The sequence below is a fragment of the Beta vulgaris genome, chromosome 9, assembly GCF_026745355.1.
Source record: "Beta vulgaris subsp. vulgaris cultivar EL10 chromosome 9, EL10.2, whole genome shotgun sequence".
NCBI classification, from domain to species: domain Eukaryota; kingdom Viridiplantae; phylum Streptophyta; class Magnoliopsida; order Caryophyllales; family Amaranthaceae; genus Beta; species Beta vulgaris.
In genome coordinates, this window is record NC_079210.1 from 35119726 (window position 1) to 35142986 (window position 23261).

General features: G+C 36.1%; 1 protein-coding gene and 1 non-coding gene across 2 annotated transcripts; both read right to left on the reverse strand.

The window, feature by feature from the left end:
- Positions 1–7010: 7010 nt before the first annotated feature.
- On the reverse strand, positions 7011–11229 carry LOC104903605 (GDSL esterase/lipase At5g22810). The gene is made up of 5 exons (XM_010691672.4): positions 10657–11229; positions 9714–9844; positions 8842–9075; positions 7829–8084; positions 7011–7438 (listed from the first exon to the last, which is right to left on the reverse strand). Exons 1-5 carry the CDS (start codon positions 10901–10903, stop codon positions 7245–7247), a joined length of 1062 nt encoding a protein of 353 aa, XP_010689974.2. The 5' UTR covers positions 10904–11229; the 3' UTR covers positions 7011–7244.
- A 4105-nt stretch (positions 11230–15334) lies between these two features.
- On the reverse strand, positions 15335–15406 carry TRNAP-UGG (transfer RNA proline (anticodon UGG)). The gene has a single exon. It is a non-coding gene; the product is annotated as a tRNA-Pro (tRNA).
- Positions 15407–23261: the final 7855 nt, after the last annotated feature.

Consider the following 23261-nt stretch of genomic DNA (forward strand, 5'->3'; position numbering starts at 1 on the left):
TATATTAAAAAAAATGTTTTTTAATATATTTCTGCGGTCCTACGTGGAAACCGCAGCAATATTAGCTGGACTAGGCCCCACATTTTGTTCAAAATTAATCCGTTGGACAATATTGCTGCGATTTTTGGCGGAAACCGCAACAATATTGTCATTTTTCAATTTTTTTTATTTTTTTTGCGTGTTATATTGCTGCGTATGGGTAAAACCGCAGCAATACCACCGCAGCAAATAGCATTTATTCTACTAGTGATTATTCGTGGGTTATTCGTGCTAGTGGGGATGCTTAATTCTAGATGTCTTTATTGATTGATTATACCTTGTGTGTTCCTAGTAGTTGTCATAGTTTAACATTATTATTAGTTCAACACCTTTTCGTCATTGTTTGTCATTTGTTTAGTTAAATTGAATCGAGATTTCGAGTGTTTGATACTGTTTGTCCCTGTGGATTCGACCTTGACTTACCCTGCTACATAGTTAGGAGGTTAGTTAGGAAATTACTTATGTTAGGTGCGCGACACGCCTATCAATTGGGAAAAATATCATGATTGTCAGATAATTTCCTTTCTCTCTCTTTCCCCCCACAAATTTGAAAGTTCGTTCATGATTTTTGGTGTGGAATATCAATTTAAAAGGGTTCTACTTGAATATTAATGGGCTTTGTTTCACTTGAGTTGTGTTCTCTTTATTTTTCTTTTTGAGTTTTAGTGATAAATTCTTCTCATTTCATCCGATTCATGTGAATTGGAAGCAATAGTTAACTAAATCAAGCATTTAAAGGCAGTAACATAAAATTGAGATGGAAATCAATATAATGCCTTTGGATTTGCCCGGAGAATAGTAAACTGTAAATTTAAGTGTCTTCAAATATCTTAGCTCTAATTATTAAGACAATTTTTTGAGCAATTTTAATTCACATGTTAAGGATTTTAATGCTTCATATATCAAGAGCCAAAGTAGCAGTCTTAATTAGGAGTTCTGAATGGCGGGGAAATGTTCTGGACTGAATGTCCTTTTTGTGCAAAAGGCCCTCCGTTGTCAGAGTTGCAAAATGCCCTTCATTAGCTATAATATGCTTGCTCAAGGTACACAACCTAGATCTGATGCAACTCAGCCTGTGTTCCTTGGGCAGAAACTTCCTAATGTGAGGGTCAGTAAGGCAGGACCCGAGCAGCATTCTTCTAATGATGGGTTTCAGGATGAAAATAATGTGGAAGCAAGCTATGTTACTCAGACACGGATTGACTGTCTACTTGGATATGGGTGTCCAAGTGTCCGACTCGGCTATTTTGTAGAAAAAAGTCAAGTTTTTAATTTAAAACGAAGTATCCAAGTAAAGTGTCATGTCGGATATGACACGACACGACACCCCGTTTTTGAGGTAAATGAAGGTGTCGAAGTAACAATGGAAGCAAGTCGGTCACAAAAGGCAAGAGAGACGAACAAAGGTCTGAGTAAAGGGGATACAATTGGGGAACGAGCTTCGAACCCCTTTAGGAAAGTAAATGGTAAGAGAGAGAAAAAGCAAGACGTTAAAGTAGGCACTACTACTTTACTGCTTCATAGTACATCAGTACTGATATTACAGCAGTAGTATGTGAGCACTACCTAGTATGCTGCAATCCCAAGGAGGATTTTTCTCTCTGGCGTCTGTGCCAATCATTAGTTTTTTGTCCTTTTGTGTTGCTGGCAATTGTACCGTTATTTCAGCACTTTCCTATGAAACTTCTTGTGGTTTTCTCTAGTCTATAAAAGACCAAGTTGTAAGCTGTTTACAGCAACAAAGTTGAATGAATGAAAGAGAGAAAGTAGTGAAGAAAATTAATGTCTTGCTCTAAATGTTTTCATGGTATCAGAGCTTAGGCTCGAGAATTAACTACATTTCTCATGTTTTTCCGTTAAAAATCTTCCCTAAACACATCTAACCTTTCAACCTACTCTCAAAATAGCTAGAAAGAAAAAATCTGCCATGACTAATACCACTATAGAGGTAACTAGTCCTCTTTATCTCCATCCATCAGATGGAAATAATTTTCTGATAATAGAAAAACTACAAGGGTCTGCTAACTACAGATCTGGAAGAGATCAATGGAGATTGGTCTGGCATCAAAAAGAAAACTAGGTTTTGTGACAGGAGTGGTAAGAAGAGATGAGAAAGATGCTGTTAAAGGAGAAGCCTGGGATACATGTAACAATATGATTATCTCTTGGATTCTGGGTTCTGTAAATGAATCATTAAGAGGTCTGTAATGTTTGTAAGTAATGCACACTAGATATGGATGCAATTAGAGAAAAGATTCTCTCTCACAAATGGATCAAGAAAATATAAATTGAACAAAGAATTATATGAAGCAAAACAACAAGGTAAACAGGTGAGTGAGTATTACACCATGATGAAGTGTCACTGGGAGGAACTGGACTCTCTGAATACTCTACCTCCTATTACCACTGTGACAGCAGAGAAAACAAGCTTCGTTGAAGCTCTCACTCAACAGCAAGATGAACATAAGTTGTTCCAGTTTTTAAATGGACTTGATGAAGTCTATGGAACTCAGAGAAGCAACATCCTCATGATGTCTCCTCTTCCTATAGTGGAAACTGCCTGTAGCTTCTTAGAACAAGAAGAAGCTCAGAGAGAGCTGTTGAGTCAAGTGAAAGAAGAAAAGAAACCTTGGCTATGTTCAGTAAAGGGACAGGGGGAGCCTCTACTAGCACACCTTCTACTAATCAATGCACTGTGTGTAGCAAAACTGGACACACAAAGGAAAGTTGCTGGTTTGTAGTAGGGTTTCCCAAGAACAAAGCCAGAACTCAGGGACTTCCATACAACAAAGGGAAGGAAAGATAATTATGGTCAGCAAAAATGGAGTAAGGGAAGCCATCTGGTGTGAAAGTAGCAGCAAATGTTCAAAATCAGAGTGACAACATGTCAATTTCAAGCAACAACACCACCATTACTGCTCAACAACTTGAACAGCTTCTCAGACTCTTGCCTACTCCATCTAAAGGTGAAGACACTGAAGATGAGATGGACATACATTACTCAGGTATGGTGTCATGTTACTTTGCTGATTCTGTAAACAGGGATACATGGATTCTGGATTCTGGTGCCTCAGATCATATGACTGGGAATTTCTCTATATTAAAACATGTTGTGTCATGCAAAGATAACTCCTTGATTAATCTGCCTACTGGTCAGACTTCTAAAGTCACTCATACTGGTACTGTGATATTAGAAAGCAACATAAAGCTAAGAAATGTTCTGTACATTCCTGCCTTTAAACATAATATTTTGTCTGTGAACAAGTTGTGTGAAGATCTAAAATGTAAGGCAATATTTCTTGATGAATATTGTCTGATCATTGACTGTGTGAATGAAGAAATAAAAGGTGTAGGAAAAAGTGCTAATGGCCTTTACTATATGATAAATGAACCAGTTGAGAAAACTCTTTATAGAATTAAAGAAGAGACCAGTAGTGTAATTCAAAGAAACAAGAAAAGGGTGGCTATGAATGCACAAAACTACACTGAATTTCCTAGTGTAATCAGTGATGTACCAAAGTTAGAAAAAGAACATTGTGGCATCATAGATTGGGCATGCTCCAATGAAGAAACTTGCTATGATAGATTCTATTGATGTGAAGGGTGGATGTCAGGATGTTTGTATTACATGTCCTTTGGCAAAATTCACAAAGTTGCCTTTTAAAAGGAGTGAGTCAAGGACAGGAGAACTGTTAGAAATGGTACACATGGACACTTGGGGGCCTTACAAGGTGAATTATAAGGGAAAATATAGGTATTTTCTCACTTTGGTAGATGACTACTCAAGACTAACATGGGTGCATCTACTGAAATTGAAGTCTGACGCCTTTGGTGCCTTGGAAAATTTTGTCAATATGGCAAGGACACAGTTTGGAAAGAGCATAAAGGTCATAAGATCAGATAATGCTTTAGAATTTGATGATAGTAAGTGTAGGCCATACTTTGAGAAACTTGGGATAATTCACCAAACATCATGTCTTGATAGGCCACAGCAAAATGGCAGAGTAGAGAGGAGACACAGAAATGTTCTTGAAATGGCAAGGGCCATAAGGTTTCAGAGTGGTCTTCCACTTCATTTCTGGGGTGACTGTGTGATGACAGCAACCTATATTACTAACAGGTTGCCCAGTTCAGTTCATCAGGGAAAGAGCCCTTATGAAATGTGCTATGGAAAGAAACCAAATTACAGCATGATGAAATGCTTTGGTTGCTTAGCTATGGCATACATTCCTGATAGAAGAAAAGATAAGTTTGGTGCAAGAGGTATACCTTGTATCTTCATTCGATACTCAAATACTCAGCAGGGGTACAAGCTTCATAATCTTGTTAATGGAGTATCATTTGTGAGTAGGGATGTAAAGTTTCATGAAAATATATATCCTTATCACATCTTTCATACTACATCTCATAAGAAGGTGGACATTTGTGAGCCTCCTAAACAAAACATTGTATGGAGTGAAGTGAATGATGAAGAAACACACCAAGAAAATATGAGAGGGGTGATGGTGATGTAGAAATAGATGATATGGTGGATGTGGAAGCTGATGTTCCAGTGTCTCCAAGAAGATCCAGAAGAGAACACAAAGCTCCAACTTGGCATAGTGACTATGAAGTGAGAGCAAATCTTGTTCAAAAAGTGACTGACATTCAAGTCACTAAGCAGTACACATCACTCCTGAGTACAATAGAGAGAGCACCTGATCCCAAGTTCTTTAAAGAAGCAGTGAAACACAAGCAGTGGCTGAAAGCTATGAATGAAGAATTGGAGGCTCTAGGATGCAACAACACATGGGAAATTACAGAGTTACCCACAGGGAAGCATGCTATTGGTTGCAAATGGATCTACACAACTAAAATTGATCCACAAAGGCAAGACCTGAGATACAAGTCTAGACTTGTTGTTCTGGGGAATAGACAACAATATGGCTGGACTATGGTGAAACATTTGCACCTTTGCAAAATTGACTACTGTAAGGTCAATACTAGCTGTTGCAGCTATTCAAGGCTGGCATACACATCAAATGGATGTGAAAAATGTTTTTTGCATGGAGAACTTGAAGAAACTGTGTATGTGAAGTTGCCACCAGGATACACAAAGCAAGGCTTCAGATTTAATGTTGATAAGCCAAGGGAAGCTGTGACTACCACTGAAAGTAAGCTCAAGGTATGTAAGCTATTAAAATCACTGTATGGGCTTAAACAAGCACCCAGACAGTGGTTTACTAAGCTAAGCACTGTATTGAAGAGTAATGGATTTACTCAATCTAATGCTGATTACTCTCTGTTTGTGAAGCAAGAAGGATCTACATTTACAGCTATCCTAGCTTATGTAGATGATCTTATACTCACTGGAAACAACATGAGAAGTATCATTCAAGCAAAACAGTTTCTGAGCACTGAATTCAAAATGAAAGACCTAGGTGAGTTGAAATATTTCCTAGGTATTGAAGTTGATAGGAATGATCAAGGTATTTTCTTATCTCAAAGAAAATATTTACAGATCTACTTGAAGATTATGGGCTAATGGACTGCAGACCCCTGAAATTGCCCATGGACACTCATGTGAAGCTACTTACAAGTTCAGGAGATTTACAGCCTAACCCTGAGCTGTATCAAAGGCTGATAGGGAAGCTTATCTATTTGACCATCACAAGACCAGACATTGCATACACTGTGCATGTCTTAAGTCAATTCATGCATGCTCCCACTACAGTGCACTATCAAGCTGCAAAAAGGGTACTCAGATACCTAGCTGGTTCAAGGGAACAAGGCATTCTTCTAGCCAGTCAATCTGCAGCAAAACTTCAAGCTTACTGTGATAGTGACTGGGGAGGTTCTCCTAATACAAGAAGATCTACCACTGGCTTTTGTATCATGCTTGGAAACTCACCTCTCACATGGAAATCTAAGAAGCAATCTGTGGTGGCTAGGTCTACAGCGGAAGCAGAGTGTAGGGCTCTTGCCATGAATGTGTGTGAAGTCATTTGGATCAAACAGCTACTTAAAGTTCTTGGCTTGAAAATTTTGGACACTAAACCTATTTTCTGTGACAATCAGGCAGCATTAGCTATAGCTTCTAACCCAGTGCACCATGAGAAGACCAAGCATGTAGGGATTGATTGTCATTTCATCAGGGATCAAGTTGGTTCAGGAGATGTTCTTCCTACATATGTACCTAGTGCACAGCAGTTAGCTGATGTACTCACTAAAATCTTGACAACTGAACAACATCAGTCTCTTCTATTCAAGCTGGGAGTTTTACACCTCTCCACTCTCAGCTTGAGGGGGAGTGTTAAAGTAGGCACTACTACTTTACTGCTTCATAGTACATCAGTACTGATATTACAGCAGCAGTATGTGAGCACTACCTAGTATGCTGCAATCCCAAGGAGGATTTTTCTCTCTGGCGTCTGTGCCAATCATTAGTTTTTTGTCCTTTTGTGTTGCTGGCAATTGTGCCGTTATTTTAGCACTTTCCTAGGAAACTTCTTGTGGTTTTCTCTAGTCTATAAAAGACCAAGTTGTAAGCTGTTTACAGTAACACAGTTGAATGAATGAAAGAGAGAAAGTAGTGAAGAAAATTAATGTCTTGCTCTAAATGTTTTCACAAGAGGTAGAATCCGACTCCGGTGAAAGTATTGGATCAGACAGTAGCCTCTTTCTGAAGAGGTCGAAAGACAAATAGACACATATACTCTGAGGGGCGCTACTTTGTGAAAGTGATGGGGACTGCAGCGGTAGACGATCAAGCCGGAATAAACGACATGCATCATTCTATGAATCTGAAGATGCTAGCAAAGATGAGGAACTCAGGAACCCTTCGAAAAAGGCAAAGGAGATTGGACCTTCTGGCTTCTTTTGCACACAAAAAGAAGAAAAAGTAGATGCTTGAGAAAAGATGCCTCAGACTACTATTTCTTCCTAAACAAAAAGACAAGTCACAACTCACAAGCAAGGCCGATACAATATAATTTAGCTAATGAAAACATATTTTATTAGTTGTCTTAAACTATTTAAACATAATACACAAAAATTCTCAAAAACTAATTAAGATATAAAATATGCTAATTTTACACCCATTTCCAGACTTTTGCACACATCCGACTGAAATAAAAAAGCTACTAATTTTCATAGTATGTAATATGTATCCTTATGAATAATCATATCTCAGGCAGTACATACGTAATTTAAATCTATGCGGAATTCTAAGAGATGAGAGAGATCGCAGCTGCTGTAAGATCATCAGACAAAATTCTGTTGGTGGCCTCTGATGGATGAAAACCATCCCAGAATACATACTCGGACGCGTTGCTGCAGGTTCCAGGTGACTTTGAGTTGCACAAATATGATGTCTCTACCACTCCTGTTCCACAACATGCCTTCCTTGCCTCAACAAACCCTGCATTTTATACGAGTTCAATGGATAGTAATTATAGGACTTGTCTAACTCGGACTTGGATACTTATTTTGGGCACGCGTATGGCTACTTTATACAAGGGTCAATGATATTGGCCTAGAGTGAAGTGTCGAAATGTCCATATCCATGTTAGAAAGTCGAGAATTTGACACATGTAATTAAGGTAAATTGAAAAGTCCGACTAACATAGATTAACCAAACTACTACATGGTTAAATTTAATTTGTTGTTATGCAAAGGAACATGAAATACTTTGTATTGATGAAAAATATGAAATTTTACTATATAATGTGATTTTTTTTTTTTTTTTTTGGAGGAAATATGATATTTGTTTTATAAGTACTTATTATAATGGAAGAGTAAAAGCAAGTACCATTATCTTCAGGCTTAGTGACCAACTGGTAAAGTGGCTGGTAAATATCAAACACTACCAATGTAAGATTTGAAAGCTGGCTTTGTAGCTCCTCTGAAGTAGAATTGAGCATGTCATTAAATGTCATTGCATCTTTATTAATGTGATCCACACAATCATTGCTATCCTCTCCAAATATTGTAATTGCAGCTGGTAAGCATCCCAATGGCGGTAATGATGTTACTCCTACTTTCCTTGCTCCAAGCCAGTATAATTTCTGCAGCCAAAACAAAAATGTATGACTTGAATTTACATGTAAATTAAATCAATGCAACTTCTTTGGCCTTAGACCATGTTCACTTCATTTTTTTTTTTAAAAATGGAGTATTAATAATAAATTCTAAGTAAAGATCAGTTTTAATTAGCGAAAATCAGTTTCGAAAGGTAAAAACGAAGTTTCAATCAGTAAAAGTGAGTTATAAGTAACAAATAAACTACATAAGAAAAGAAACATGCAGTTAGGCTCCGTTTGGTAAGGCGTAAAATGTTTTCCTCTATATATTCAATTTTACATTGTTTGGTTTGCAAAGGAGTGTAAAACCATTCTCCCTAAGAATAATATTGTTCTTCCAATGATAGAAAACCATTTTTCCTTTGTTTTCCTTCATTTTACTTATTTCTCCTTTACACTCCTCTCCCTACCTCCTTACTTTCTTTTTCATTTTCCTTTCTTTTCATCATTTTTCTCACATGAAACCAAACAACGAAAAACTGATTTTAGAATTGTCTTTTCTATTGTAAATTGTTTTCCATGGAAAGCATATTACACTGAAAATATTTTACGCCCAACCAAACTGAGCCTTAGTATCAGCAATAAAAACTCAGTTTTAATCCGTACAAATAGATTTAGTTTAGTAAAAATAAGGTGAATAGTTTTAATCCGTATAAATAGGTTTAGTTCAGTAAAAATAAGGTGAAGTGAATACGAGTTTAATGAAAGTATAAAGAAGCAAGCTAGTGAAGTAAAGACATACGCGAACAAGGTCAGCAAATTGTTGAACTAGAACGTGGGAGAATTCTTCAGGAGAGTAAAGCTTGTAAAGAAGAGGGTTGATGTAATAGTTTTGGAGAAAATCACTGCTTCCAGCACTAATAAGGTAAATTCCTTGAGTGATTATTAATGTTGCATTGTCTTGTCCTGCTACTAACTCTAATTTCTTCTGGTAGTCCATGTAGTGTTCCAGCTGTTCGCTCAATGGAATTGTGTTCTTCAACCAACATAATCATGTACAAAATGTCAATATATTATAAAATAAATTATTGCTTTCTAAATTATCACTATAATTTCATATCACAATGACATTTTATTTTGGATATTCCTTATAAAACTAATCTATACAAATATATTAAAAAGTGTGTGTGACAATGTATACACGCCACATGTCACCTCTGTTACTCCACTAGAATTATCCAATGTGTACATAAGTCATGTCAATTAACAAAAGTAAAATTACCTTGCAACAAGATTTGAACCCATGCCATGACCTCTTGCTATTATACATGACACAATCAACATCTCAACCAACTTTAAATCATGCTTTAAGTGTTCATATTATTATATTTGTACCTTTTAAATGTTGAATTTTCTTAATATATTTTAATGGAAATGGAAAAAAAAATGCATATCAAGTTCGTAAAACAATACCAACTTGGGGCAACTCCCGAGCCCAAATACTAGTTGTACATTTGAAAGTTTGACTCTTTTTTTCCCTAAAGTTACAACTATGATGCGTCCTATTTTGTGTATAGATTGAATATTAATTTCTAAAACGATCCAAAGGACCCTTTAAAGACATTTGATTTTTTTATTAAAAAAGATAAATGCTACGGGTAATTTATGACTTACGTATATCTTTGGTGTACTGGCATGATAGCCTGAAGAAGCAGAGGCAAAATTGGCTCCAATTAGAAGGTTTTCTCCTGTGGCTTCTGTGCTGAGGTATGCTGGTTGATAAGATGTAAATCCTATGGTCTCAGCTGCATTTTCATTAATTTTTTGAGCCAAAAAGATGATGTTCAAACAAATTAAATTAGTTTACTTATTTATAAGCACGAGCTAATTAAGAGAACTATTAATCATATAATTTAGCATGCAATAAATATCAGACTATTGGTTTCAAGTCTCACACTATGGGTAATTACTAATTACCCTTTTAGAAAGCGGTAACTTTCAGTATTGGTTCGGATGCATGTAATAAGAACTCTTAGAAGATTGCAAAAACTTTTCTTTGAAGTGGTAATCATACACATATTTGTTTAAACAATATTTATCTGATTCTAGATCTTATTTTATTCTAAATGTAACAAAATTTTGGCTTACGTAAGTTCTGCTGGCATTAGTCTTGCAAGGATAATTAGTACGATGCTTTATCGTATGAACTCTAATAAAAGATAACTACCCACTTCATATAATAAAGGATACTATATTATTTTAGTTAGGAAGTATATATATAAAAATACTTGGAATTTGGAAATATCAAGATATATTGTAAAGTAAAATATATATATCATAAGTCTCATATAAGACCGTCTTACCATGATTTATGGTAAAAGTTGGTAAGTTATAGCTTTAAAGGGATCACTTATGATACCAATGACCCCTTTAAGACATGGGGTGACTCGTTATCTAAAATTAACTCATTTAACTCATCGAGTGATCCTTGTATATAAGGAACAAAATGAGGTAGACTTACACTAATTTCATGACAATGCGGTCTTATGCAAGACATATTAAAAAAAAATATAAGTCAGACATTGAGACCTTGAGAGGATAAATAAGAAAAACACACCAGTGAAATCAGTAGCAAGCTTGCCATTGCAAAACCGTCCTGTAGGCTGATGATAGGAAAAATCTCTACCATAAGGAAGAAAATCTGACTTGACAATTGTATGGAGGTTGTTGTTATTACCCACATCAACTACTGAATCTCCAAATATGAATAATGCTGGTACAATTGGTTGTCCATTTACTCCTATACTAACCAGTAAAAAAATGACAAGGTAAATATATGAACCAAAATTACTCAAAATTCCCATTTTTTGGCTTATAGTACTTTTTTGGTGGCTTAATTTGGTTTTTGAGGTTAGGTTATGCAAAGGACTTATATAGCATTTGAAAGGGAATTGTTAAATGTTAGTTGGTAATTAACAATGCGTAAGAAACCCATTCATTTCCAGGTTTTACAAGTAATTGAAGTGAAGATGTGATGGCTTAACTGTGTGTATATAATTGATTTGGTTAGTAATAGTGTGGCCATTTGTCACGTTATTCCTACAAGTAAAAGTTTTCTTTTGTGAAGGTTGCTACTATTTTTTTTGACGTGATGTTGCTACTATTTTTTTGACGTGATGTTGCTACTAGTAGTTAGAGTTTAATAAGTCCCTCGTTTTTCTTTTATTACCAGTTTACCACCTGTTGTTTCTTTTTAAATTACTCAATTTTGAGTATTCACTTATATTACATAATTGCTAACACAAAACTCTGATTATTGGTAATATTTTTATATTATTAATGAGTAAAATTCATAAAAAGTTAATATTTTGAAAATATATATTAAGATTAATTTAACAAGATTGTAGGTAATTATATTTTCATATGTATGGTGTTGCCCAAAGGAGAAAGTGGTGTATCTTAATGCACCTCAGCAAGAGATCATCACTCTTCTCCAATGAGGACATCATGGGAGTTACTCCTCGTTTTATTTCTTAGTTTATTTTGTTTGGGACTTGTCCCTCTTTTGTATCAAAAAAAAAAAAATCATATGTATAAATTATTTTGGAGGCCAATTGGGGAAATCATGGTAAGATTAAGAGTCATGTCAAACCTGAATCTCTCGCAGCAGACACTTTGAAAATTGGGGTATAGTAAGGGGTTTTCCCCTCACGAAGTACCCCTAGTAGAGATCGAACCTCTAATTTCCTTACCACTAGGCCAAGCTTAGCTTGATTTTTCAAATGTATAAATATGGTAAAGTTAAGTATGTAAATAGTGCAAATTTTACAAATGGTGTATATTAAAGTGAAATGGATGAAATATTATGTTTTTCAAGAATTAATTCACTCTTATTATATTAATATGAACCAGAAATTGCATAATTAATATAGCTAGTAGCCTAGTACCCTCGTCTTGTGCAAGATTTTACTACCAAACCTTGCTATGTACGGGAAACTTAAAGTTGTGTGTATAAAAATAGAGAAGATAAGGAGGACTGTGCCAATTTATTTGTAAAATTTGGCATCATTAGTCAGAAACTAAGTGCCTATATTGATAACTACTACCCCTTAATTTCATAATATGAAAGTTTATGCAATGAGCTGTTGTTGATTGTTTGACAAGCTTTTCAGATAATCAAAATGGAAATTGTCCAAGTATAACTGAGATTTTCACACCCACCATCACTTCAATATGGGCTGATTTTAAAGTACTTTTTCTTTATATAAAAAGGGGCATTTTCTTTTATAAATTAGGAGCACCATACTCTAATAAAATATATATATATCACAAAAGATGGGTTTTTTTTATGTTCTTGGTACAACACTAAACTGATATATTGATTTAAAAAAGATGATCTTGAACAAGAAGTCAGATTTGCAGGTCATTTTATTTAGCTAAGTTATGTATTAGATCAGTAAGTATTCTGAGCTTTGCTACATTTTGTAAGTTAGCATATAAAAAAGTTCAAAATCGAGCAATGTTTGACCTAAGAGCAACTTCGATAAGTTCAAAACCTAGATTTTTCTAGCTAAATTCTATTTTAAGTCAAAACATTCTCAATAGTTTAGCCAATATACTTGTTGCTCGAGTAGGTTCCACTTATCATTCACCTTTTGTATTGTATTTTTTACACAATACTCACTTATTATTAATTAGAACCAAATTGTAGATAGATTTTTAGTACATATGTAATTTACAAAATAGTAAATAAAAACACAAGTTGAAAAAAAATTGTACGTCTTGTGAAAAAATTGTCGATGTAAAAAATTTTAAAAAAATTGAAAATATGCTTGAATTACAAAGCCATACAAAATTGTGAAGGGAAAGAGCATGATAGCTTAAACAACAATAATCTATATAAAAGGCGTACAAAAATAAGAAATTGTGCCACGTGGTGCTTTCCCTATGGAGTTTTAGTTCATGTAATCCATGTACAATAAAAAAATTAAGAAATTACATAGTATAGGGTTTGATCTCAAGATCTCAAGTACATATACTAAAGTTTTAACCACTAGGCTAAGTTGTATTTAATGTCATAAAGTATTATATTAATAAATGAAATTTTTTTAGTTGATTTGTTTTGAGTTGATTATCATCTTGGTCCTAATGACTTTAAGGTAATGGGATCAAATCCTACTAGAGACTCTTTAGAGGTGAGGTTCTTCTTAACATCCCCCTCCCTCCCAAAAATTCTGACTTGCAAATCTGACTGGTTAAAACCTAAACGAGTTGCCAATTCAATGTGGTCTTTCATCTTACTTATATATATGGTCAAAATTTTGGTAATGTATATTGCTGACATGGCTTACTGTCACGGTCTTGAATATTCAATATAATCTACCTATAATTCTTCCCCACCCCTAATAAAAATTAAATCTTAGGGGAGATGGAAGCAATAACCATTAATTGTACATCTCTTGATTATTATTAACGTATGCAAATCTAAAAGAAAATATATAAATGTGGCATATGATATTAAAAAATATACTACGTACTATACACAAGAAAATTGGTTGGAATACACACTTAGTCGTCATCTGGTTCACTATCTTTTGGTTTCAAGAAATGGAATCAATTACTGATTCCCTTTCTTCTTGTTTGGTTCAACCCCTCATCAATCCATTACCATTACTTGATAGTAGACCTGATTATTGGACGGGTCGGGTCAAGGTCAGTGCGGGTCGGAAGCGGGTCGGGTCATAAGAGGGTCGCCTCATAAAGAGTCGGTAGCGGGTCGGGCCAAATGGGTAGAGGGCTTATAGCGGGCCGATAATGGACGGGTCGGTAAACGAGCAAGAAAAACAGGGAACAAAAAGAGCCAAAAGTAAGTATAAATGAATGCGAATCAGAATATGTAATTGTTTTTACAAAACTTATTTTATTTTTTAGAATTATTGGGTTTCTTTGTTGACCCTATAATGGCCCTATCCAATAATGACCCTGTCCAATAAAACCCTGTAAAATTGACCCTAACCTTTTAACCATTGGGCTACCCTGTCCAATAACCACCTCTATTTGATGGTAATGGATTCCCCCAATTTGTTACCTTCTCTCCCCCTCTAGTAACAAAATACATTAATTGAAGTTAATGGTTACTCTTCATCTCCATTCCTTAGCTTGAACCAAACACTCAATAAAGGTAACCATCTTTGTTACCATATTCCCCTCCTCTATTTGTACACATTCCCTTTCCATTCCATATCTTGAACCAAACGACCCCTTAAGTTGAAGTCTAGAGGTGATCATGGGCCGGGCCGGGCCGAAGCAAAAAAAAATTTACCCATTGGTCGGGCCAGGCCTAAATTCGGGCCGAATTTTTGTGTCCAAAGCCCGCTATTTCGGGCCTAAATTAGCGGACTTTTGCAGGCCAAAAATAGACCGGGTCAAAAAATAGACTAAAAAGTCGTATCTAGCTTGTCCAAAGCCAAAAAAAATTCAGGCCGGGTCCGACCACGGGCCGAAAAAATGTCCAAAACTCGGCCAAAAAACGGGCCAGACCAAAATGATCACCTCTAAGTTGAACATATCTTTTTGATACATCTAGATTTGGATATGAGATTGGGTGTGAAAGATGATGGATTTGTATTCCAAATGAATATAACATCAAACGGGAGAAATTGAAATTCCTTTCCTTCCCTTACCTCCCTTTTTTGGTACTAGGAAAGAATTAGGAAATCCGGTCCTTCTCTAAATGTAATTTCCTAATTGGTTCAGATAGAGTAGTTGGAGCAGCTCAGTATCCATGTTGAAGTCGATCAAATAAGATAGGTATATAAATTATAAGGTGGTAACCTTTTTTTAAAAAGATGCTTCACACTTCACAGAAGATGTGAATAATCTGAATCATCTAAAAGATTTGACTAAGCATCTGAACATCTTCGTTGAGGGTTGGCATTTATATTTGTGCTAGAAGTATCTTTGTTTACCTGCCTGCCTCATCTTTTTCTCTATAGTTGCTATCCAAATTATCTAAGTTTCAGAAACAACCTATGAACCGTAGATGCTAGCCTTGTGCTCCAATTATCTAAGTTTCAACTCTCTATAATATTCACTCAATATATAATGAGGGTAATCACTGAGATGCTAAAAGAAATTATCAACTGTAGTTGAAAATATGACGAAGGTACTAGATTCAATGGCTTCATTTGTGGATTATGATGTCATTAAGGAAGGGATATCATCTGTTCATTGACCCAAAAAATAAAAATAAAAATTAAAATTAAAATAAAAATAAAAAAGTTGGTTTGGAAATAGGGGCATTCCGAGAATCGAACTCGGGACCTCTCGCACCCAAAGCGAGAATCATACCACTAGACCAAATGCCCGGTTGTGGAAGAAATAATATCATAAAAAATATTTTGTTAAGGCAGTCTTGACATTGTCTACTTTTATTTTTGCAAAGTTGAAGCCTTTAATAGTTTCTACTGATTTTTACAAGTTAAAACTAATTTTTAATTATTAATATGTAAGATAACTTTCTATATATAGGCATGTATTTATCTGATTTTATTATTTTTTAAATCTAATTTAATCTAAATTTATTTCTTTCTAATTTGAACTTAATATTTTTTATTTTATTTGAGCTAATATTTCTATAATGATCTCAACCTTTTCTTTTCTAATTTCAAATACATTTTTTTTATCTAGTATGAAATAAGCAATGAAGTACCAAAATTAGGTAAACTAAATTTAGATTTGCACTATAATTTGCATCTTACGTCCAACTAAAATCCACACCCTTACACATGCTTCTCTCAAGTACAGAGTACGTGATGTAGGAGAATATTTGATGATATAATCTAGCCACACCCATTACTATAGGAAAAAATCTAAGGTGATCGTAGTTCAAATATGATCACTGAAAATGTGGGATTCAAATGCATATAAGCGTTTGCAATGGTCCACTTTTTATTTCTTTTACTCAAAAATATTTATATCATTTATAAAAATAAAATTTATTAAAAACAACGGTCTAATTTTATATAAAAATAGACCTAATAACTAAAGGAAAAATTGATACCATGGGGTTGAACTATACCCGGTTTTCTTTAATAGGGACAAACTTTCAATATTCCAGTGGGGTGCCCAAGTATTGCATGACCCGAATTTGCGTGGACCCAGTTTACCAGAAACTGGCTTAGGTATGCGTTGGTGGGTCCTAGTTTTAATGAAATTTTACAATTTTCAATTTTCAGACACCATTAATCACCATTGTGGAGAGAGAAAAAACCAACCCTTCGTCTTCTTCCCTCCATTAATCACCATTGTCAGCCCAACTGAACTCATTCAATTCTGAAGTTGGTGAAGTTGGAAAAATCGATGTTGAAGTTGGAGAATTACGAAATTTGACAACCAGCATTCCTAAAATTCGCTTCTGATTCCAGGTATGATTTTTTTTGAACTCCTTTAAATTTGTAACACTAGTAGAACAAATGCTATTTGCTGCGGTGATATTGCTGCGGTTTTACCTATACGCAGCAATATTACACGCAAAAAGAAAAGAAAAAATAGAAAATAACAATATTGTTGCGGTTCCCGCCCAAAATCGCAGCAATATTGTTCAACGGATACATTTTGAAAAAAATGTGGGGCCTGGAGAGACTAATATTGCTGCGGTTTTGGGCGGGAAACCGCGGCAATATATATAATAAAAAATATTTTTAAAATATATTATTGCGGTTTCCCGCCCAAAACCCCAGCAATATTGTCTGCTCTCAAAAAAAAAAGGACGCGTCCCAATTAGAGTTTATTTCTTCTTCCTTTTAACAACTCCTCCCAGCCGTTTTTTCTAACCTTCTATCATCTCTCTCTCCCTCTCATTTCCTCATCAATTTAAAAAAAATTACGCTCTCCTCACTCTCTCTCATCTCCTCCTCAGCAACAACGACATGTCTCCGTCGCCCAGTGGTGGTCATCTCTCCGTCGTGCTTCAACATCGTTGTCTCTCCGTCGTGCTTCAACATCGTCATCTCTCCTTCGTTTGTCTTTAGATCTCAGCGAACTTTTCACCCTCGTTGCTTTTAGATCTCAAGCGCGTCGTCAACCCTCCTCCCTCGCCTCGTCCGTGTCTCCGTCGCGAGAAGAAGCCTCGTACCGGTGGTGGTTCGTCCATGTCTCCGTCGCGAGAAGCAGCCTCGTACCAGTGGTGGTTCGTCCGTGTCTATGTCGCGAGAAGCAGCCCGGTCTCCACCACCGGCGTTCGTGGGTTTCAAGATTCAGCCTCGTCTCCACCATCGGTTTTTGCCTTTTTTTTTCGTTTTTTAATCTGTTTTTAGATTTTTTTCAGAATTTTTTTGATTTTTTGTAATATATTTTTGTCAGATCAGTTTGTTATTTTTTTCCAGATCCATTTGTTATTTTTTTCAGATTAGTTTTTTATTTTTTTGTAATATATTTTAGTTTTTATTATATTTTTTGTAATTAGTCATTTAGTTGTAAGATTTTTATTTTTGTAATTAGTCGTTTAATTGTAAGGTTGTTTTTTATGATTGTAATTAGTCATTAGGGTAAGGTAATTAATCTTATGTTATTTCATCTTCATTTTGTGTGAATTTGGTGGATAGTGAATGGGTAAGTTGTATGGTTTAAATATTTCAAATTTAATTGCAAATTGAAAAAAAAAAATTTTTTTTTGCCAGTACCGGGACCTATTGCTGTGGTTTTGGGCCAGAAACCGCAACAATATTGTGGAATATTGTTGAGGTTTCTGGCCCAAAACCACAACAATATTCCGTGTTAACTAGATAATAAATAAAAATATTGCTGCGGTTTGTCCTAAAAACCGCAGCAATATTTGTAGATATTGTTGCGGTTTAAAACCGCAGCAATATAATTAATACCTATTGTTGCCCCCCTTAATTGTTGCGCTCCCAAAACCGCAGCAATAGGCCACTTTTTGACCGCAGCAAATAGCATTTATTCTACTAGTGTAATGTTCCTTTGTACCATATCTGAATTATGTTGATAATGGGCGAATTAGGTTGATTTAGCAATCTGAAAGTTAAAAATTGAAACTTGGAGAAAATTGGTGAAGTTTAAAAATTCTGGGTTTTGTTTATCTTTACTGTTCAATCTATGAGTTATGATGATGATATGTTTTGTCGTGAATTTAGGTGAGTGATTAATTATGTTATTTTATTGTGTTTGTTTTTGTATTAGCTTAGGAATGGATAATGTGACCTTGAGATTTTGGCATGGGGGACTGTTTAAAAAACACGACAAAGGGTGGTTGGAGTATGTTGGTGGTAGTGGTAGAACATTTGCGGTTGACCTAGACGAATTGTGTTGGTGGTTTCTTGAGGATATGGCTAAAAAATGTGGTAGTTATAGGGTGATTGAAGAGATCTTTTATTTGTTGCCTGGTAAGAAATTGGATGATGGGTTGGTAAGGGTTTACAATGATAAAGAGGTTCTAGCTATGGCAGAGGTGGTTTTGAAAACAAGGTTTATGGATTTGTATGTCATTCATGGCATAGATAAGCCAGTGGTTCTTGAAGAGCCTGCTGGACTGTTAGAAGGGCCAGAAGGTACATTCCCACCTTTGAACCCAGGATTAAACCAGCCCAATTACCCACCTTGCAACCCAATTGACACACCACTCACTGACCAAGATAAAAACACAACCAAAAGCCCAACTGAAAAGCCCACTTATCCAAATGAAAACCCACTTGCACCAAATATCAGAAACACAAAAAGTGGCCCAAATGAAAACCCACCTGCACAAAAAATAAGAAACAAAAAAAGTTCTGCCAAGAAGTTAATACCAGTGAGGTCAAGTTTTAGGATTAAAGATTCCACACCAGAAGTATAGTTTCTGTACCACAAATCTAAATCAGATATGCCTCCCCCTGATATACCTATTATTGAGCCAACTCCTTGTAGTTCCACATTAAATGAAACATAGTCAACCCAAGAAGCTCAGTTTGAGACACCCCCAATTTCACAAACTGTATCCCAAATAGCTCCACAAACACAATCACAAGATCAACCACCAATACCACCTTCACCTACACCTATATCTGGGGAAAAACCAGTTACTGAGCCTGAAGAAGCTTTCATTTATGACCAAGAAATGTTTCCAAATGACTACTATCAGTGGTATGATAACAGACCAGAGTCCACTGACCTTGAAGGAGCTCCTTGGGAAAGAATCTTCTGAAGAAGAATCAAATCCTGGGTATGAACCTTCTGGTGATTCTGATGGAGATGATGGGTATGATACTGAGCTAGAACCTGAAAGATTGAGTGATCTAGAGAGGGAAGAAGAACATGAGCTGGGGTTTTTAGAACACATTGAAGAAGAAGGGGAAGGAGACAATAGTGATGATGAGCTAAGGTTAGCTAGGGATAGGGTGAGAGGCACAAACTCAAAGTTTTTTCAGTTGGCAAAGCAACTTCAAAAGGATGCAACAGAAGGTAGATTGGGCCTTAGATATCATGCTCCTAACAGGGAGGAAATTGAGAAACATATTGGTGAGGCAGGAAATGTGAGTGAGTATGAGGACAGTGAGTATGATATCCATACCCCAGAGGACAGTGGTGATGATAATGTGGATGTTAGGAGAAGAAGAGGGGGAGGACTTCTAGTTACTGAGGATACAGATTTCACAAATTTTGTGTGGAAAGTTGGACTGAGGTTCCCAAGTAGAGAGGCATTTAGGAGTTCTGTGGCTAGGTTTGCTATAACCTGTGGGAGAAACTTGTACTTTGCTACAAGTAATAAAAGGAGGCAAGGGAGAATGGAGGTGAAGTGCACTACAGGATGCCCATTCAGGTTGTTTGCTTCCTGGGATTCAAGGAGGGCATGCTTTGTTGTGAAATCTGTTGATGATGAACATAGTTGCACAAGGAACATGGAAGGCAACAGACAAATGACATCTACTTGGCTTGCAAAGCAGGTTCTGGAGATTTTCAAGGCAAGGCCTCACTGGCTAGCCAAGGAGCTAATTGAGACAGTGAGACAAGCATATAGAGTTGCTATTAAGAGTGCCTTGTCCTATAAGGTGAAGTACAAGGCCCGTAAACTGCTTCATGGTTCTATGGAAGAACATTATGCCCAACTAGGTAGATACCTTCAAGCCTTGAGAGACAGTGATGTAGAGATTTTTATAAGGTTGTTGAATGATGAAAGACCAAGGAGGAGTGCAACTCCAGTGTTTCAAAGACTCTTCATCTGTTTTGATGGTGTGAGAAAAGGATGGCAGGAGGGTTGCAGAAGGTTCTTGTCCATTGATGCTTGCTTCTTGAAGACCTTTTTGGTGGTCAATTATTGGCAGTTGTTGGCAGGGATGCCAATGACCAAATGTATCCAGTTGCCTGGGCCATAGTTGAAGGTGAGAACAACTCCTCGTGGTCATGGTTTCTTAGTGAGGTTCAAACATCTTTGAACCTAGGACAAGGTGAACGTCTTACAATTGTTTCAGATGAACACTTGGTAAGTTTCAATTACATATGCATCAAACTACATTTGTTTTGATGATTAAGTTATTCATAATTACATATTAATGCACAATCATATTAATTCTCCTCTATGTTTGTTTAACTAGGCAATTATAAGCTCAGTTGCATCTATTTTTCCCTAATGTGAGCATAGGCATTGTGCTAGGCGTATCTTTGCCCATTGGCACAAAGATTTTAAGGGTGATGAAATGAAATTGTTGTTCTAGAGAGCAGCTAAGGCTTATAGTATTGCAGACTACACTGATGCCCTAGATGAATGGATACCATTAACCCTGATGCAACAAAATCTTTCAAAGCCCACAACCCCTCTGTTTTTTGTAGAGCACATGTGAAAACTAACACTAAGGTGGATGTTATAATAAGTAATCTATCTGAGACTTTCAATGGTTGTATTATAGCTGCTAGGACAAAACATATCATTTACATGTTAGAGGACATAAGGGTAGCCCTTATGCAGAGATTAGTGGTGAAAAGGCAAGAAATGGAAGCATCTAAGGCTCAGATCTGTCCTAGGATACAAGCTAGGTTAAATAAGGAAAGGGCAGAGGCTGCCAACTGCATGGCAATTCCATCCACAAACACAACTTTTCAAGTTAATCATAAGATGGACAGTTTGACAGTGGACTTGGCTGCACAGTCATGCACATGTAGGAAATGGGATTTATGTGGAATCCCCTGCTGTCATGCAGTGGCTTGCATTTTCTTTTGTAGAAAGAATGGTGAGGACTTTGTGTCAGAATACTACACAAGGGCCATGCACATACCTACAGTCTTATGCAGGATCCATACCCCCAGTAGTTGGTGAAAGGCACTGGCCCAAGGTTGTGTATCCTTTAGTCCCTCCACCAATCAAGATTGGTCTTGGAAGACCTAGAAAAACACTAGTAGAATAAATGCTATTTGTTGCAGTTAAAAAATGGCCTATTGCTGCGGTTTTGGGCGTGCAGCAATTAAGGGGGCAACAATAGGTATTAATTATATTGCTGCGGTTTAAAACCGCAGCAATATCTAACAATATTGCTGCGGTTTTTAGGCCAAACCGCAGCAATATTATAATTTTTTATCTGGTTAACACGTGATATTGTTGCGGTTTTTAAGGCAAACCGCAACAATATACGCTATTTTATAATAAATAAATAACATATTGTTGCGGTTTTTACCGAAAAACCGCAGCAATATGTACAGATATAGGTAAAAAAAATTCTTTTTTCCTTTTTTGCATTTTGCAATTAAATTTGAAAATGAAAAAATCCTATTATAAAAACAACATATTTTCGCATAGTCTCCGAGAATTTCGCATAGCAGGCGCATAACATTGACAGCTTAGTTACAATGACTAATTACTAAAAATATATTTAAAAAAATAAGAAACTGAAAAATAAAAAAATCTTAAAACAAAAAATCTACAGATCTAAAATAACAAAAGAAAAAAAGGAAAAAGAACCAAAAAAACAAGTGTTAAACTTGTTATGAACAGAACTATGAAATCTAAAGAACAAGAGTTATGAAACCCTAAGAAAAAAAAAACAAGTGTTAAACTTGTTATGAACAGAACTATGAAATCTAAAGAACAAGAGTTATGAAACCCTAAGAAAAAAAAAACAAGTGTTGAAATTATAAAAATTAAGCAAATCCTAAAACAAAATCTACAGATCTAAATTATACAACCTAATGTACAGAAATTCGAAATATGAACACAAAAATCTACATATCTAAAAAACAAAAATAACGAAAAAAAAGGGAAAAAAAAGCAGATCTAAATTCGCGACGGCCTTGACAGTGACGAAGAAGATCGGAGCCACGAGCGAACGAACAGGAGGGAGAAAGCGCCGGAGGGAGGAACGAACACGAGTGCAAACGAACGAGATCTGAATCGGAGAGTGAGGAACGAGTGACGAAGCGAAGCGCCAGTGTTGCGACGACCGGTGTTGGATCGGAGAGTGAGGAACGAGTGACGGAGCTTGCTGGAGAATAATGACGACCGGTGTTGGATCGGAGCGATGAGAAAATAGAGGAGTGAGAGAGGATGAGAGGTTGAGAGCAGAGTGAGAGAGAGATGGGTAGAAGAGAGAGGCAGTTTTGAAAGCAGAATAAGAAAGAGGGGGGTTGAAGAGAGAGGCGTGTGGTGAGCAAAAAATCGTAAGTGATAAAAGCACGTCTTTTATACTGGTTTTTAATATTTTTAAACGATATTGATGTGGTTCCTTGAAAGAACCGCAGCAATATATTAAAATATTATTTTTTAATATTGTTTTATTATATTGCTGCGGTCTTTTACCAAAACTGCAGCAATATTTCTGTCAAAAAGTCAACTTTTTTTCAAAAATTTTCATGTTGATACCATATTGCTGCGGTTTTAGGCCAAATCCGCAGCAATATCTTTATTTTATATTTATCTTTTCTTTTCACGTGCTATATTGTTGCGTATGAGTAAAACTGCAGCAACACCCCCGCAGCAAATAGCATTTATTCTACTAGTGAAAACAGAAGGAAGGACCCCCATGAGAACCCTAAGAAACCTGGGAGGTTAACTAAACATGGGGTGGAAATGAGTTGTAGCATTTGTAAATTAAAAACTCACAACAAAAGAACATGTCCAAACAAAGGTAGTGAACCTTCCCAACCACCTCAAAAGAAAGCTAAGAGTGCATTACAGCCTACACCAACTGATTCTGACAACCATGGATCACACCTTAATGCAACTGCCCAACCAAGTAGGTT